The 14,857-nt window shown below is 45.3% G+C and overlaps 2 protein-coding genes across 3 annotated transcripts in view; one reads left to right on the top strand and one right to left on the bottom strand.

Moving 5' to 3' along the window:
- LOC135814778 (uncharacterized) overlaps nt 1–3,396 on the bottom strand; it is a 4,140-nt gene extending 744 nt beyond the window's left edge. Inside the window, exons 1-4 of the mRNA XM_065327947.1 lie at nt 2,674–3,396; nt 1,908–2,042; nt 1,052–1,245; nt 1–824 (exon numbers count right to left, since the gene is read on the bottom strand). The exon at nt 1–824 is cut by the window's left edge and continues 744 nt beyond it. Coding sequence (XP_065184019.1) covers nt 1–824; nt 1,052–1,245; nt 1,908–2,042; nt 2,674–3,138 — 1,618 coding nt within the window. The 5' untranslated portion in view covers nt 3,139–3,396. The remainder of the gene's footprint in view (nt 825–1,051; nt 1,246–1,907; nt 2,043–2,673) is intronic.
- Nucleotides 3,397–3,569: 173 nt separating this feature from the next.
- On the top strand, nt 3,570–14,466 carry LOC135814780 (uncharacterized). 2 transcript variants are annotated; one of them, XM_065327949.1, is made up of 9 exons: nt 3,638–3,652; nt 3,739–3,907; nt 9,753–10,042; nt 10,681–10,722; nt 11,308–11,393; nt 11,663–11,756; nt 12,060–12,121; nt 12,623–12,858; nt 13,235–14,466. In XM_065327949.1, exons 1-9 carry the CDS (start codon nt 3,645–3,647, stop codon nt 13,520–13,522), a joined length of 1,275 nt encoding a protein of 424 aa, XP_065184021.1. In that variant the 5' UTR covers nt 3,638–3,644; the 3' UTR covers nt 13,523–14,466. The 2 variants fall into 2 exon arrangements, with proteins under 2 accessions (XP_065184023.1, XP_065184021.1); XM_065327951.1 differs by having other exon boundaries at nt 3,570–3,907.
- The last annotated feature ends 391 nt before the right edge of the window (nt 14,467–14,857 follow it).

Below are 14,857 nucleotides of genomic sequence, written 5' to 3'. Positions count from 1 at the left end.
AGTTCGGGACATTGACCAAGCCGAGGATATTGACACCACCTCGGCCAGCACTATCCACCCACCATGTAGTGTTGGCAGTGGCTAATCGCACTGCGTTGTACTGACCTACTTCTACTGGCTGTGCACCGGCACGGCTTGTGAGCTGCAGGCCCATCCACACGTTCTTGCCAAACAACTGGCCGGGTAGTGCTGCATAGTGATGGATCGGGTGACGGCTTCTTATGTACTCGGGATCGTTGGCTATGTACGGATGCCACACTCGTGGGTCACACGATGTTATACGGCTAGTGAACAGCACTTGATCAGTATCTTTCGGTACGTCTCCGCTTTTCTCAAAGAACACCAGATAGGCGAAACGAATGTTGATGGGAGCGGAGAAGCCAAAATTGCTGATGGACGCGTCAAACGTGATATTGTGCTCAATAAATGGCGTAATTGAGTACGACACTGTCAGCAGCTGCAGCCGGTACCCCAGGTGGTCACGGATGTACTCGAACATTGTGTGAGGTTGCAGCAGGTACTCGGGTTGCGCCGGCATGAAGGATTCCTGTAATTGCGTTGCGTTCAGAGGTTCTTTCATCCAGGAATTGATTGGTCCAGGGTTTTGTCCAGTGGGATCGTAGCCGTATTCAAGTGAGAATGTATCGTAGTGGTGTAGACGCATGTGCACCGCTGCTTGAAAGCCACTCACAGCCGCCACATTGGATGCGTTCTCGGGCAATGCACCATCAACAGCTACAAACGGGCTCTCCGCCGTCATGTAGTCAAACATTGGGTAGCCAGGCTGGAACTGACGGGCAAGCAGCCCTGGTTCAAGTGGTCGCCTTGGATAGCCGCAGCAAAGAAGAAAAACAAGAAAACAAGAGGGGATGTTAAAGTCAATACACTAGTGATACCACACCACTCACTACAGAATAAACTTACTCAAGTACGAGTATGCCATTGAAGGAGGGATGGATGGATGGGGGGGGGGGGGGGGGTGATTGAATAGAATCACCATGATTGTATCGCAAAGTGCCGCAAGCTGTTTTACCACTCCAGCGGTTCTTACCTGGACAACGATGGCGACGATTCCAATGTGAACTGGTTTGCCAGCATGAACTGATCATTGTGGAAACCAATTCTGGCAAAGGCAAAGGAGCTTCTCTGTGTGCTGTTAGTGACGACACCGCGACTCCACAGCTTGCTGTTCTCAGACACGCTCTGCTTCAGCAGCCAGTTTTCTTTGTACAGAGGAGATGCCACCTGGAATAACATGAAGAGCAAGATTGCCGCCTGTGTTTCTTATTGAGTGGCAGACCAGTGCTCATGCAGTCACGGTGTCACAGTAAGTTGGCACTCCATAGTCCATACAAAGCATCTCAAATTGTGATGTTTTCTGATCGCGAGCTTTGGGACTATGCACATACACACGCGCGCGCACATCCTCCACATGCCTTATTATGAAGACGGAATAAGCAGCAGGGGCGTAGCAGGGGTTTTGGAAGTGGTACGACCGAAGGTCGGTGCGGCCGAAGGCCGTGTTGGAGGGGGGGGGTCCGAGGGACCTCCCGCGCGGGAAAATTTTGTAAAAAAGACACAAAATGCTGCGTTCTGGGAACTTCTGGCACTGGCGCAGTCGAGTCGAGTACATGTATACAGTAGATTACTAGTACTCAGTCCGACTGCAGATGCATAACAGATCTACGAGTAGATCTACGAGTCTAGAAAAAGTCAAAGTCTGATGCGCATATGCGATGCATCGATATGGATCCTGATTTTTTTTATTACGGTTTTGCACGTTCCGGACGGACCACACTTTTCGAAAAGTGGTACGGCCATGGTCGTGCCAGTCGTAGCGGGTGCTACGCCCCTGAGCAGTTACAAGATCACTAGGACTACAGTCAATGACTCCAATCTCAACTGACCTGCACTTGTCGAGAGCTGTTCCCTGCAGTCCATTTGAAAAGCTCCTCGGCAACAAGAGCAGCCAGGCCACTGTGATTTGCTTCCAAGTGGTTGAAGCTGCCATACCACTCTCCACGATAACCAATAAAGCCAGCCTGGAGGTCATGTACGAACAAGAAAGACAGTGAAATGGCCGTTCTAAGGTGGCAGGTGACAGAGTTACTACACGAGCGGTCGAGGAAGCTCAACTCGGTCGTTTATCGAACAATACTAACATCCAGCATATACAACGCCTCCTGTCAGCAAACATCCAGTCATAGTGTGCAAAACAAACTGCAGTCCTGTCCACCAGATGCACAATTTCTAATTTTAAAAAAGATGGGAGGGTGTGAATCATACGCTGCATCACCATGTTGCTTCAGCTACCGATCCGGATTCTCAGCCGTGACACGGTCCCAAACGGGGCTTATCTGAACTCCCTCAACTCCCCTCTTCGTCCCCTCCTCGCTAGAACTTTTGGATTCTCGCTGTCTGCCTGCTTCCGAGCCATGCAGATAATGGCGGCTATTATGATGTGACATGGATCTACTTTACCGGCTTGGTCATTGCTCGGGATACAACATGTACCGGAGTGTAGTTTGTGTTGCGGTCAGTTATATTTCTGACTGTCTCCACGGCTCAGTGCTGTGTCTATGCTGATACAGCGATAGTGTTGAAGATAGTGATATCCTCAGACCTCACCTATTGCTATGAGTATGAGTCGAGTATGACTAGGACAGAGCTCACTTGTATTGTAAGTATGCTATCAGCATTGCGTTTGATCACGGGTTGTAGACTTGTAGAGTGGCTGAGCACATCACCATACGAAGGTCCTGCACTGGGTGGGCGCGTCTTGGAGTAGGCAAAGCGAACGATAGCAGTCATATTGGCAGATGCAAGCGTGTCGAATACTTTCTGAATGGCGTTCAGCTCATCCTGTGGCAATGCTTTTCCAATGAAGTCCGTGAGGTAGCACAGAAACAGTGCAACTGAACATGTACGATTCGCCTGATCTCCGGAGATTTCAGTGAGAGTAGTAGATTCTGGAGCATTTCTGACTGAGCCTGCCGTGAAAGGCTTGTGAAATCCTCTCTCAGGATTCAAAATCTCGTCGCCTGTTCCCGCATAGGACCAGCTATTGGCATAATTCCCCAGTGCGCTAGAGCAACCGAGCAATAGCAGGCCCGCTATGAAGAGAGTTAGCAGTTGCATTGCGGAACTCTGAGTTCCTGTCTGCCACGAAAATGATAATGCAAGAATCTACAATATGATTGTAGCTACTGGTGATTTCTTTTCAATGATTGAAGTGAAACTGGTTTCTCAAAACTGACAAAAGAAATGAATGGGAATGCAAAACTAGCTACATACATGACATCTTTGTGACTCAGTGTGGAAGTGAGTATTTCTCAACACTGCGGTCACATGGCCCGGAGCAATCCATCAAGCTGATCAAGGACTTGTATACATGTACATCAAGGCTAAGTCCTTTACTTATCATGAAGACTGCAAGTGCAACAAGACCCGGCCGGGTAGATCTACGCACTACACAGGTGCCGAGCTGGGTTTCATGGGTACTTTTTCCTATGGTTCCAATGATATCCATGACTACAACTACAAGTTTGAAGTGGACTCCCATGTGATCTACGGCGCACTAACATAATCATTATCAATTATCATCCACTCGATTGTGGAAGAGGGAATGATTCAATCAAACACGCATGATGCAGTAAGTATGATGCTCTGCGACGTGTGCGATCAATGAAATAATCATTTCGGACGACTCGGAGTTAGCGTGTGTTACGATCTCTACAGTTCTGAAAGTCTCAGCGGGGAGGGGAAGATGAGTGGCAGACTCGCTATCTCCAGAGCTGTGTGTAGCCTACTGCTTTTACTTACTACGATCAACTCCTCGTCGCTGCTGGTCAAAGCTCAGGCGGTGACGGTGCAACTGACACTTCTACCAGAGGCAGCAGGTAGCAAGGTGAGAGACTCATCACCGACACACCACCACTGAATCAGCTGGTATGATTAGATTTTCATCGTAAAGGGGACAAGATACTAACTAACAGTTACTTCCCCTACTATCACTACCATACCTGCCAACCTTTGCAAACCTGAGATCGGGACAATGACATACCTAGGTATGAAAATGTATACAAATGTAGATGTGACTTGTGAGCCATCTGGCAAATCATGCGGCACTTTTGGGTGCCTACTACCACCCTCGATATGGGGACGGTCCCTGCCAAATCGACATGGTTGCACTACACTCTCGCGCTGAACACCTCACAATCTTTAGAACCGATGAGGCGTTGACCAACAACATGCACAAAGAGTGCATACCAGTACTGTAGTACAACTTGAACGGCTCCATGCTTGCTGGTTGTGAGGGTGATCGATTGAGACACACGGTTCACGGATGGCCAAGTAGAAAGTATTCTGTTCTGAAGAGACGGTCGAATGTACTGCTCAATTATTCTCTGAAAGGGTGGACTCAGTAATATCAGCTTCACAATGCGGTCGTGCATAACTTACTGGCCAAGTAGAAAGTATTCTGTTCTGAAGAGACGGTCGAATGTACTGCTCAATTATTCTCTGAAAGGGTGGACTCAGTAATATCAGCTTCACAATGCGGTCGTGCATAACTTACTGGCCAAGTAGAAAGTATTCTGTTCTGAAGAGACGGTCGAATGTACTGCTCAATTATTCTCTGAAAGGGTGGACTCAGTAATATCAGCTTCACAATGCGGTCGTGCATAACTTACTGGCCAAGTAGAAAGTATTCTGTTCTGAAGAGACGGTCGAATGTACTGCTCAATTATTCTCTGAAAGGGTGGACTCAGTAATATCAGCTTCACAATGCGGTCGTGCATAACTTACTGGCCAAGTAGAAAGTATTCTGTTCTGAAGAGACGGTCGAATGTACTGCTCAATTATTCTCTGAAAGGGTGGACTCAGTAATATCAGCTTCACAATGCGGTCGTGCATAACTTACTGGCCAAGTAGAAAGTATTCTGTTCTGAAGAGACGGTCGAATGTACTGCTCAATTATTCTCTGAAAGGGTGGACTCAGTAATATCAGCTTCACAATGCGGTCGTGCATAACTTACTGGCCAAGTAGAAAGTATTCTGTTCTGAAGAGACGGTCGAATGTACTGCTCAATTATTCTCTGAAAGGGTGGACTCAGTAATATCAGCTTCACAATGCGGTCGTGCATAACTTACTGGCCAAGTAGAAAGTATTCTGTTCTGAAGAGACGGTCGAATGTACTGCTCAATTATTCTCTGAAAGGGTGGACTCAGTAATATCAGCTTCACAATGCGGTCGTGCATAACTTACTGGCCAAGTAGAAAGTATTCTGTTCTGAAGAGACGGTCGAATGTACTGCTCAATTATTCTCTGAAAGGGTGGACTCAGTAATATCAGCTTCACAATGCGGTCGTGCATAACTTACTGGCCAAGTAGAAAGTATTCTGTTCTGAAGAGACGGTCGAATGTACTGCTCAATTATTCTCTGAAAGGGTGGACTCAGTAATATCAGCTTCACAATGCGGTCGTGCATAACTTACTGGCCAAGTAGAAAGTATTCTGTTCTGAAGAGACGGTCGAATGTACTGCTCAATTATTCTCTGAAAGGGTGGACTCAGTAATATCAGCTTCACAATGCGGTCGTGCATAACTTACTGGCCAAGTAGAAAGTATTCTGTTCTGAAGAGACGGTCGAATGTACTGCTCAATTATTCTCTGAAAGGGTGGACTCAGTAATATCAGCTTCACAATGCCGTGCATAACTTACTGGCCAAGTAGAAAGTATTCTGTTCTGAAGAGACGGTCGAATGTACTGCTCAATTATTCTCTGAAAGGGTGGACTCAGTAATATCAGCTTCACAATGCCGTGCATAACTTACTGGCCAAGTAGAAAGTATTCTGTTCTGAAGAGACGGTCGAATGTACTGCTCAATTATTCTCTGAAAGGGTGGACTCAGTAATATCAGCTTCACAATGCCGTGCATAACTTACTGGCCAAGTAGAAAGTATTCTGTTCTGAAGAGACGGTCGAATGTACTGCTCAATTATTCTCTGAAAGGGTGGACTCAGTAATATCAGCTTCACAATGCCGTGCATAACTTACTGGCCAAGTAGAAAGTATTCTGTTCTGAAGAGACGGTCGAATGTACTGCTCAATTATTCTCTGAAAGGGTGGACTCAGTAATATCAGCTTCACAATGCGGTCGTGCATAACTTACTGGCCAAGTAGAAAGTATTCTGTTCTGAAGAGACGGTCGAATGTACTGCTCAATTATTCTCTGAAAGGGTGGACTCAGTAATATCAGCTTCACAATGCGGTCGTGCATAACTTACTGGCCAAGTAGAAAGTATTCTGTTCTGAAGAGACGGTCGAATGTACTGCTCAATTATTCTCTGAAAGGGTGGACTCAGTAATATCAGCTTCACAATGCGGTCGTGCATAACTTACTGGCCAAGTAGAAAGTATTCTGTTCTGAAGAGACGGTCGAATGTACTGCTCAATTATTCTCTGAAAGGGTGGACTCAGTAATATCAGCTTCACAATGCGGTCGTGCATAACTTACTGGCCAAGTAGAAAGTATTCTGTTCTGAAGAGACGGTCGAATGTACTGCTCAATTATTCTCTGAAAGGGTGGACTCAGTAATATCAGCTTCACAATGCGGTCGTGCATAACTTACTGGCCAAGTAGAAAGTATTCTGTTCTGAAGAGACGGTCGAATGTACTGCTCAATTATTCTCTGAAAGGGTGGACTCAGTAATATCAGCTTCACAATGCGGTCGTGCATAACTTACTGGCCAAGTAGAAAGTATTCTGTTCTGAAGAGACGGTCGAATGTACTGCTCAATTATTCTCTGAAAGGGTGGACTCAGTAATATCAGCTTCACAATGCGGTCGTGCATAACTTACTGGCCAAGTAGAAAGTATTCTGTTCTGAAGAGACGGTCGAATGTACTGCTCAATTATTCTCTGAAAGGGTGGACTCAGTAATATCAGCTTCACAATGCGGTCGTGCATAACTTACTGGCCAAGTAGAAAGTATTCTGTTCTGAAGAGACGGTCGAATGTACTGCTCAATTATTCTCTGAAAGGGTGGACTCAGTAATATCAGCTTCACAATGCGGTCGTGCATAACTTACTGGCCAAGTAGAAAGTATTCTGTTCTGAAGAGACGGTCGAATGTACTGCTCAATTATTCTCTGAAAGGGTGGACTCAGTAATATCAGCTTCACAATGCGGTCGTGCATAACTTACTGGCCAAGTAGAAAGTATTCTGTTCTGAAGAGACGGTCGAATGTACTGCTCAATTATTCTCTGAAAGGGTGGACTCAGTAATATCAGCTTCACAATGCGGTCGTGCATAACTTACTGGCCAAGTAGAAAGTATTCTGTTCTGAAGAGACGGTCGAATGTACTGCTCAATTATTCTCTGAAAGGGTGGACTCAGTAATATCAGCTTCACAATGCGGTCGTGCATAACTTACTGGCCAAGTAGAAAGTATTCTGTTCTGAAGAGACGGTCGAATGTACTGCTCAATTATTCTCTGAAAGGGTGGACTCAGTAATATCAGCTTCACAATGCGGTCGTGCATAACTTACTGGCCAAGTAGAAAGTATTCTGTTCTGAAGAGACGGTCGAATGTACTGCTCAATTATTCTCTGAAAGGGTGGACTCAGTAATATCAGCTTCACAATGCGGTCGTGCATAACTTACTGGCCAAGTAGAAAGTATTCTGTTCTGAAGAGACGGTCGAATGTACTGCTCAATTATTCTCTGAAAGGGTGGACTCAGTAATATCAGCTTCACAATGCGGTCGTGCATAACTTACTGGCCAAGTAGAAAGTATTCTGTTCTGAAGAGACGGTCGAATGTACTGCTCAATTATTCTCTGAAAGGGTGGACTCAGTAATATCAGCTTCACAATGCGGTCGTGCATAACTTACTGGCCAAGTAGAAAGTATTCTGTTCTGAAGAGACGGTCGAATGTACTGCTCAATTATTCTCTGAAAGGGTGGACTCAGTAATATCAGCTTCACAATGCGGTCGTGCATAACTTACTGGCCAAGTAGAAAGTATTCTGTTCTGAAGAGACGGTCGAATGTACTGCTCAATTATTCTCTGAAAGGGTGGACTCAGTAATATCAGCTTCACAATGCGGTCGTGCATAACTTACTGGCCAAGTAGAAAGTATTCTGTTCTGAAGAGACGGTCGAATGTACTGCTCAATTATTCTCTGAAAGGGTGGACTCAGTAATATCAGCTTCACAATGCGGTCGTGCATAACTTACTGGCCAAGTAGAAAGTATTCTGTTCTGAAGAGACGGTCGAATGTACTGCTCAATTATTCTCTGAAAGGGTGGACTCAGTAATATCAGCTTCACAATGCGGTCGTGCATAACTTACTGGCCAAGTAGAAAGTATTCTGTTCTGAAGAGACGGTCGAATGTACTGCTCAATTATTCTCTGAAAGGGTGGACTCAGTAATATCAGCTTCACAATGCGGTCGTGCATAACTTACTGGCCAAGTAGAAAGTATTCTGTTCTGAAGAGACGGTCGAATGTACTGCTCAATTATTCTCTGAAAGGGTGGACTCAGTAATATCAGCTTCACAATGCCGTGCATAACTTACTGGCCAAGTAGAAAGTATTCTGTTCTGAAGAGACGGTCGAATGTACTGCTCAATTATTCTCTGAAAGGGTGGACTCAGTAATATCAGCTTCACAATGCGGTCGTGCATAACTTACTGGCCAAGTAGAAAGTATTCTGTTCTGAAGAGACGGTCGAATGTACTGCTCAATTATTCTCTGAAAGGGTGGACTCAGTAATATCAGCTTCACAATGCGGTCGTGCATAACTTACTGGCCAAGTAGAAAGTATTCTGTTCTGAAGAGACGGTCGAATGTACTGCTCAATTATTCTCTGAAAGGGTGGACTCAGTAATATCAGCTTCACAATGCGGTCGTGCATAACTTACTGGCCAAGTAGAAAGTATTCTGTTCTGAAGAGACGGTCGAATGTACTGCTCAATTATTCTCTGAAAGGGTGGACTCAGTAATATCAGCTTCACAATGCGGTCGTGCATAACTTACTGGCCAAGTAGAAAGTATTCTGTTCTGAAGAGACGGTCGAATGTACTGCTCAATTATTCTCTGAAAGGGTGGACTCAGTAATATCAGCTTCACAATGCGGTCGTGCATAACTTACTGGCCAAGTAGAAAGTATTCTGTTCTGAAGAGACGGTCGAATGTACTGCTCAATTATTCTCTGAAAGGGTGGACTCAGTAATATCAGCTTCACAATGCGGTCGTGCATAACTTACTGGCCAAGTAGAAAGTATTCTGTTCTGAAGAGACGGTCGAATGTACTGCTCAATTATTCTCTGAAAGGGTGGACTCAGTAATATCAGCTTCACAATGCGGTCGTGCATAACTTACTGGCCAAGTAGAAAGTATTCTGTTCTGAAGAGACGGTCGAATGTACTGCTCAATTATTCTCTGAAAGGGTGGACTCAGTAATATCAGCTTCACAATGCCGTGCATAACTTACTGGCCAAGTAGAAAGTATTCTGTTCTGAAGAGACGGTCGAATGTACTGCTCAATTATTCTCTGAAAGGGTGGACTCAGTAATATCAGCTTCACAATGCGGCCGTGTATAACTTACAGTATGTTCAATATAATGGTTCATTCCTGCTAAGGCCCAGACGGCCAGAGAAATTATTTTCATTATACATCTGTCAATCAAAAGCGACGCGGTCACTCAAATCAATGCTAGATAATTATGTTGATGTTGTTCAGGGTGCTGTGTGCTTAGATGGCACACCACCCGGTTACTACTGGAGACGGGGACAGGGAACTGCGCTGAAGAAATGGATCATTCATCAGGAGGGTGGTGGATGGTGTTTCAGCGATGATGATTGCTTGAGACGAACCAGGACGCGCCTCGGCTCATCGAAGCACTTTCCGCCGAACAAGACTTTCGTGCAATCCGGAATCATGGCTGATGACTGTCAATCCAACCCAATATTCTGTGACTATAACTTTGTCTACATGCCGTACTGTGACGGAGGATCTTTCTCGGGGAACCGGTCAGTTGCCATGGTTACTTTGTCAAAGTATTTTCTGCTCACTGGGCCGGGCTGGTTGTTGCACAATACGCAGGGCCGTAACACCGTGAATGCAAGCTAATCCGGTCAAATGAGATACGTGAACAGAAACAAACATGGAGTCGGAAGGAGTGGACAGTATAGCGTAACTTGTAGTTCCTTGGTCTTTTCTCTTTTGTATAAAGAAACAAACTTTTTTTCAATTTCAGATTGCCTGGTTTTCAACCCTAGATCTGTATGTACTGGTGTGCACAAACTGGGGGGTCAACCTTTTGAAAACAAAGTTCGGCAATCGCTGACCGGGTGCAACAGCACTGATATGTTCTGGAAAAGTCGCTAGTACTTCGAAGTACTGAAGTACAAAAGCAATTGTCCAACGGCACACCCCTCTTGGCCTGCTGTCAAGTCTTAGAAGATTGCATCACATCCATTAAAGTCCTTGGAATCAGTGATTCGAGGCTTTGTATTGAGCAGCCAGTCGGCGTCTTAAGTAGTAAATTACCCATGGTTTTGTTCTGTTGACCTGTTTGGAATGTGTTGATGCATCTGATCTTTGTTGGTGACTGGTCTTTGAAATGTGTCTCTCATCTAAAATTATGTGCTGTGCTCGTGGCCTGCAGTGAGAAACCTCTCGTCGTGAACGGCACCAGTCTCTACATGAGGTAGCAGGCAGAATTTATCATAGGCTCTGCTGCCCCGTACAGGTTTATAAGACTGCACGCACTATAAAAACGTTAAGTTTGTATTTCACTTCCCACAGTCCTGGCCCATGATGATAGATTGTTGCATGGCAACTGTTCTCTGGGGTGCCCATAACTATGGTGACTCACTGTGAATAGAAAAAAAAGAAGAAAACATTATCGTGTCCGTTCCCAAAGGGAACTCACGATGGCCGCTAACACCCGGTAAACTCTAGCGGCAGATGCAACGCCTAACGGTGGGGGTTCTACTACTGTGAGTAGAACACATTCACAAACCCGTTATACTTGAATTGCGAGCCAATGATGTAATGTTACTGGCGATTAAGTTATGTTACTAGCTTATCTAGTGGCATAAATTTGGAGTAGCCTTGAACATGGAGCATTCTGGCAATGACAGCAGCACAGACGGGCAATGATGCTTGCCACATGATTTGTTGCATTGCTTTTGCTGACAGGTTTGTACAGTTTGTTGAATAATATCATGTGACCAGCAGTCATGCTGTATATGACTGTATTGACGTTCTCTGCATCAATGATTGCCGGTAGGGGCAAGAGGATTCTGGATGCCGTTTTCGACACCTTTTCTGGTCAGTTGAAAGAAGCAGAGGAGCTAATCCTAACAGGGAGCTCAGGTCAGTGGTTATGGTGAGCTTCTAATGAATGATTTCCTGCCCGGCATTGCAGACTTTCTCCTCTTCTCTCTTGTCCCTCTCTTGATCATATTGTTTCGAGGCACAGTGAAGAGCTCTCCATGAAGGGCTCTGAGTTTGATAATCGGAGATAGGCTTCCCATATGCTTCCGTGGGCTTCACCCACTCTCGCTCAACCTCGGAGTTATCATGCTCTGAGATGCCCAAATTAATCTGATTGGTTTAGTATTCCTGGATGTTCATCTCTACAGCTGGTGGTCTGGCAACATACCTTCATGCTGATTATCCTGTTGAGACACAGAGAATACCAAGCACTTGCAAGTATGCCGCACTGCCCGATGCTGGGTAAGCAATGTACTCATGAGCTAGATGGGCAGCCTGATTACTGTTGCTGCATAGTCCTTGGCATTGCATGGACCCAGACTTCACATGAGTTGAATGATTTGTAGTTGTTGTCGGGGCATGTACTTGTAGGTTTTTATGTTGTGGCATGCACACCTTCAAACAACTTTCTAACATCACTGTTCATTCTGCTTCTGCTGCTGCTCTGCTTTCGTTTGAGTGCACGATTACGTTATGGCCTGTGTGAAGCCGGTATTTGTGTGCTCCTGTAACGTTATCTCTGGTGTGGTCTGTGTTGTTTCTTAGGTACTTCATTGATACGCTGGATGTAGACGGACAGCGCTTTGAACGAACACGGATGTTGTATGGTAATGATCAAGTTGACTCTGTTCTTCGAATTTCTAGAGTAACTCTGCAGCTATCTTCTTCAGTTTTCAATACTGTTAGTACACCAGATTTTTAATTGAATGCTATTCCAAGTGCCCCAACACCCTACGTTGCTTTTAAATCAATAATCATCTTCTTGGAGAATCGGTCAGCAACAAAAGTCCACTCACTGTATATGTACTTGTAAATGCCAACAGTTTTGTTATTCTATTTGTAAAGAGGAATTGGAGGCGGATGATTGATAACAGGCTATGTAGGCACACTGCACCCAAAGCAATGAGATCATTTCCCTTGTAGAGAAACAGACGTTCCAGTTTATTATGTCTGCCGGTGTGCTATGGCTCTTTGCTTTGTGCATTGAGTACAATTCCGGCAGTTGACACTGTGACCTCTTTTAGACCCAAACCTATATGCTTCAGTTGCCGGTTAAATGATGCTGATTGTAGTATTTCCATATTCACTGCGCTTTCCCTTGAATGCAGTCTTCCAAACACAGAATGTGACGAGTGGCATGAACCAGAAGTGCGTTGCGGCAATGTCAGAAGCCGACCAATGGAAATGCTTCTTCGCCCAGTACAGCGTGTCCTACATCTCCTCGCCGATCTTTGCTCTTCAATCGCTGTATGATTCCAACCAGCTCAAGACCATACTACAGCTTCCATGCGTACCACCAAAGTGCAATGCATCAGAGTATCAGCTCTTCCTGAACTGGCGTACCGTAAGTGATTGTTGGGATTGGGAGGTAGCAAATACTTCAACTGTCTGTCTTCAAGTATAATTTTTTTAATGTAGTCTTGATACTACTCAAGTAGTAAGCTTAAAATGTTGGGAAGGTTTGTATCCACATCCCCCTGTTTGGGAAAGACTTCAAAAATCCTTACCTGCAAAGGCTGTACATGTAGCTCTTCAACCGATGAGGGAACTCAATTACATGCATGCATACAGTAGAACTTGGAGTCATCTTGTAGAATACACATTCAACAAGTGTCACTTGAAAAATTGACGTGAGTTGTGTGGCAACGAGAATAGACTCATTGCAGGGTATCATGTCTCACTGACTTTCCTCATATTTTGCTTTGTGCTCCTCTCTTCAGACCTTCCTGAAAGCGTTCACTTCGATTTTGAATCGGACGGCAAACACAGGTATTTTCGCTCCCTCCTGCGTCGCCCACACCTTGAGCCAGCGAGACAACACCTGGGAAGGCTATGTGGTGCACGGACAAAGGGCAAACGAGACGTTTGCAGCCTGGTACTTTAACCAGCCTGGCAAGTTGCACCAGGTTGTGGGCTGTGCATACCCGTGTAACCATAACTGTACGCTTAGATCTCTGCACTCAACTCGGGATACTGTGCTGGACGACCAATATGAACATGTGTATTAGTATTTACAGCATGTCAACTCTGGATTCCAGTATGTTAACTCTGGATTTCAGTATGTTAACTCTGGATTTCAGTATGTTTACTCTGGATTTCAGTATGTTAACTCTGGATTTCAGTATGTTAACTCTGGATTTCAGAATGTTAACTCTGAATTTCAGTATGTGAACTCTGGATTTCAGTATGTTAACTCTGGATTTCAGTATGTTAACTCTGGATTTCAGAATGTTAACTCTGAATTTCAGTATGTGAACTCTGGATTTCAGTATGTTAACTCTGGATTTCAGTATGTTAACTCTGGATTTCAGTATGTTAACTCTGGATTCCGCTTTTGTTCTCCCTTTCGTCAGCACATGTATTTATTCAAATTTCCGAACTTTCTTGTCCCGAGCTGATCAACTGCCAGCTGCTGCCCCAACTAAACTCTCTGCACAGCCAATATAATACTATGCCAAGAAAATCCCTGATAGTGGCCAAGGGCCAAAATGCTATATAAATTCCCTAGCTGTTTCTGATACTTTGTCGGTTATGCAGAGAGTATGGTCAAGGCAAGTAGCAAGTGGCCAGGTCGGGATATGAAAATGAGGCAACAAGAGGTGCATCGGCATCGCTTACATAATAATTATCATCTTGCGATATACATTGCTGTCGTTGGTGATGCTTACACGATGTTCTGAGATGTAATTCCGTGAAACACCCACACTCCGTTGAAACCGGTCCCTAATCTTCATTCGAAAAATACTTCTACCGTACATCCTTATTGTGTACAGCACTGTCATTGGTGGTGCTTGCTATCGTGTCTACCGTCGTACAGTACATGTATGCCTGGTTGATGAAAGGAGACATGTGATTGTTACCAGGACTGAGCAACCGCCAACCCAGGCCGTCACCATCAAACTGGCCGCCAAGGTGGTTCCCAGGTTTCCAAGGGGACTGATCAGGTCTTAACGCATGCTCCGTACGCGGAGGCATACACGACCCACACACAGACACAGCAGTAGTTGGTTGGCACCACAGGGTAACTGGGCGAAGGAGCTGGCAGTGTGTAACCATGGAGGCGGCCGACCCGACAGAGGCGGGGACCGAGAGTGAGACCGAAATGGCGGCTGACCTGCCAAGGGCAGTAACCGAATAGAGTGATTCGGAGTGAGACCGAAATGGCGGCTGACCTGCCAAGGGCAGTAACCGAATAGAGTGATTCGGGAGAGTAGAGAGAATGCTGCCAGCTACTGAGAGTTCAGTGCCCAATCCCTGCTTGTTTTTGTTTAGCAGAGTGAGTTTGGAAGACGAATGAGGTTAGTAGTATAAGCGGGGTGCTACAGAATAAGAATTGTAACACA

Source organism: Sycon ciliatum, chromosome 4 (genome assembly GCF_964019385.1).
Source record: "Sycon ciliatum chromosome 4, ocSycCili1.1, whole genome shotgun sequence".
Classification (NCBI taxonomy): Eukaryota; Metazoa; Porifera; class Calcarea; order Leucosolenida; family Sycettidae; genus Sycon; species Sycon ciliatum.
This window is presented reverse-complemented; position numbering and strand designations above follow the sequence as displayed.